The following is a 3599-nucleotide window of genomic DNA, read 5'->3' as shown; positions in this document are numbered from 1 at the left end:
CACGGCCCTCGTCGTAGCGTGGGCGAGCAACAGCGGCCAAGAACATAACCTTCGGTATGAACCTCTTGCTCTTCCACGACCGGCACGGAGTCGGCTCATTTGCCAACAGGTACAAGCTCCGACGGTCTTTGTCGGCTTTGAACCACTCCTCAACCAAGTGGACAACATCCCACAGGCAAAATTGGACGCGTTCTTGCTTGTTGGCATCAGACAGGAGTGGTTTGATGCGTGTAGAGCGACGTAGGAAGGTCCCCTTCTTTAGGTGCCGGCTCAGCGTTCCCACAGGGATTCCCGAAGCAACCGAAATGTCACGCATTGTGGAGCGCTGTTCGATCGGTACAGCACTCACGCGCTCTTCGATGTCTTTAACCGTGTAGCGCTTTCTAGGACCAACTCTACCTGTCTTGTTGGACTCGACAGTTCCGCTCTTGCGAAACTTTCGCCAGATGGCGGAAACCACGCGCGCACTGACGTCAAATTCTTTAGCAGTTTTGGCGAATGCGCCGTGGATCAGCCATCCAGCTTTAAGGAACTGGTGTAAGTGTCGGGCCACCTCGTGTCGCTTGGTGCAGGAAACCTCGTGTAAGGATTGGGGCATGGCGGCAAATTCAAATGTGTGTTGATCTTTATATGTGGTGTGTTTTTATTCGGGTGGTGAAAATGAGAAGTTGATTTTGGGCGCCAAAATTCAAGTTACGCTCTTGACAGCCAATGAATGGTTCCTTTGGATTTTTATGCTCTTCATTGAATGACAACTTTCATCAAGTTTGGAAATGAAATGGATGTGTGGGGTCGTTGAGAAGTCAAATCGACGAGTAATATGGTACAGAGGAAGTACATCTTTGCATTTTCCGTCGGCAAGATATTGTGTCGATGTGACCTTTCAGCAATCTTTTCGTCCAACTGGAAGCTTGCAAGAGTCAAAACCATTCTTCAGCCGCAAACATGGCCTCTACGGCTTCAAAGTTGAGGTATCAGTCCTACCCAATGGACTTGCAATTGGACGTAGTAGACACCATCGCAGCCGACATACAAGTTTTCCGAGATATAAGTCGACTTCGACTACCGTGAAATGAAAAACGATCAAACGAGGATGAGCTCGAAGACAATGGTCCCTACAGTGACGACTTCGAAAATGAGTGGTGCATTCTCGCGGACAAAGGGTACCAAAGATTGCTGGAGCATGTGCGAGCGGTGATCCCCACGAAAGCAAGGCCTCAGCAGCAACTTTCCCTGGACGATGAGCGACTAAACAAGCGCATTGCGAGCGACTGCATCGTGGTGGAGAACTATTTTGGGAGACTCACCAAGTTGCGACGTACTGTATGTGCTCTGACAAGTTTCGCTGGAGTGAGGACTTCTACGATTCAATTTTTCGAGTTTGCGTTGCTCTTACCAATGCCAAAGTGCGCGACCATCCACTTCTCGAAGATGAGCAATTCCATCGGCGCTTATTGAACAAATATGCGAGTATTGCTGATGACATTTCGCAAAAGCGAAAGCTGACCCAGTAAAAGTACCGCACCAAGCGCCGCCTTCGTCTCAAAACAGGTATCAACGACATCGGCAGCTCCGAGTAGGTAGTATAAACATGGTTGAAGAAGAGATTGCATTTTCACTTGAATTGTGTTTTTTCTGAAATCAATTGATCTTTAGGAATAGACATGCTGAATCAAATAACGTCCACGTCTTTGGAAAATGTGGTCAATCCTGGCAGGCCCAAATGCACTCTGCACAGACGCATGTCCAATCACAAATGCAGTTAGTCTTTTCAATAGGATTCACTAATTGGCAATTCTTCAATAACTGCATGGGCGATCTAATAAGTAGATTAATTGAAATCTATTTAATATGATGTTTTGTATGTTCGATAGGAAATATCAAGACAATCGACTGTGTATAACGTGGTCCCTGTACAACACAATATCTTGAGTAATCTTTAAGAATCAGATTGAGAGTGTACAGTGATCCCGCAACGTTTGCACATTTTTTCAAATGTAAACTTTTCCAGGATGACAACGGTACAATGAAAACTCAAAAATTATTTTTTTAAGGCAACTGGATAGAGGCATCAGTCACTTGAGCACACGCTGAATTGAATGGCCAAAGCTGGCGTTGGTGTGGACAGTTTGATCCTCAGGGGTGACAAAAGGTACGATTCCGGTTTGGGCCCAACGGTTCCGAATCGTAGTTACACAATTCCAATACTGCCTTGTCAATAAAGCCCTCAAGAACTTTATATCAAGTTATTTTTCACGGGGTATAAATTTATACCAGGTTGCAAACGTTGCGAGATCACTGTACCAATTTGAATCTTAATCCTTTATAACTTCTAAACTATTATAAACAATCTCGCGAATTTGGATATAAGTTTACACAGGTTCTTTCGTTCGTGATACTGGACGCAGTCGCATGCTGTGTCGACGATGCCGCCACCGGTTGTGTACATGGACGAATCATTCATTCACCACCACTACAAGTGCCATAATGACAGCCTCTACGGCCCAAACGACGCCCTTGACAATGCCACGAAGGAGAAGCACAAGGGCCAGCGCTGTTGCTTTATTCCAGGAATTTTGGACTCGGCAACTATGGACAGCAAGTTTCTGGCCTCGACATCTCCTCTGGCGGCAAAGCAAGAGGCAAGGAGCCCAACGATTACCATAGTATGTTTAACCACGACTAATTTGTCGTTTGGTTTGGCAAATTGCTCTCGGAGATGGACCAGCTCCAAATGACCAACGAACTGATCGTCATGGATAATGCAAAATACCACAAAGGTCGCCCTGCAGACACTCCTTCAAGCAGAATGCGAAAGTAGCACTTGCAGGCCGAATGTGTGCGATTTGGCATCGAATTCGACGAGTCTGACTACAAGAGCATCCTGTCGGAGAAGCTGTCGCAGTATATTCACAAGCACATTGATCCGGTCGTTGTTGACATGGCAAGGAAGCGTGGCCATACTGTTGTGTTTACTCCGTCACACCACTCTGCTTTGCAGCCTATTGAGTTGCTTTGGGCCATTGTCGAAGGTGAAGTTGGCCGTCGTTATGACATTGAAACCAAGTTCGCCGACGTCTAGAAGCGGATTGACGCGGAATTTGCTTCTTTGACGCCTGGTGCTATGAAAGGATGCGTCAAAGCTGTCCAAGGAAAGTTGAAGTTGCTGCATGAGCACCTTGTGCAAGTGGATGTAATGAATGTGGACGAAGGTTCATGTGCTGAGAGCGGCACCGACGGTGACGAGGAAGAAGCATGTGATAGTTTAAATCAGCAGATAGATAGACCTCTGTACGTCAATATATTTTGAATACTATTCCACTTGTTTGTATATAATGTGCAATGCGTTTTGTATTGCTGAAATCTATGACTTTGTCATCCGATATAAAATCCTGTTGGCGGTTGGATGCTGTCAGAGACTGTCAATTCCCAGCTACGACCACGACGACCAGCAACAAATACTACAATATTTCTGAAAACTAAAAATATTTCGACAACGAAATATATTTTCAAGTGATAAGCAACGCATTTTCAAATGAGCGAGTGATGGTCTCACCTGGCATGTCCTCCCAGGCTTCAATAGCGCGCTTAACTATAGC

General features: G+C 45.8%; 1 protein-coding gene across 1 annotated transcript; it reads left to right on the top strand.

Annotated features, from left to right (window-relative positions):
• Window positions 1–2426: 2426 nt before the first annotated feature.
• Window positions 2427–3082, top strand: H310_10043 (hypothetical protein; the record flags this gene model as incomplete). The annotated part of the gene is made up of 2 exons (XM_008876281.1): window positions 2427–2666; window positions 2831–3082. 2 exons carry the CDS (start codon window positions 2427–2429, stop codon window positions 3080–3082), a joined length of 492 nt encoding a protein of 163 aa, XP_008874503.1.
• Between the last annotated feature and the right edge of the window lie 517 nt (window positions 3083–3599).

This window comes from Aphanomyces invadans (genome assembly GCF_000520115.1).
Source record: "Aphanomyces invadans strain NJM9701 unplaced genomic scaffold supercont1.24, whole genome shotgun sequence".
In the NCBI taxonomy this organism is placed as follows: Eukaryota; Oomycota; class Saprolegniomycetes; order Saprolegniales; family Verrucalvaceae; genus Aphanomyces; species Aphanomyces invadans.
The sequence above is the reverse complement of the archived record's forward strand: the minus strand, read 5'-3'. Positions and strand labels throughout refer to the sequence as shown.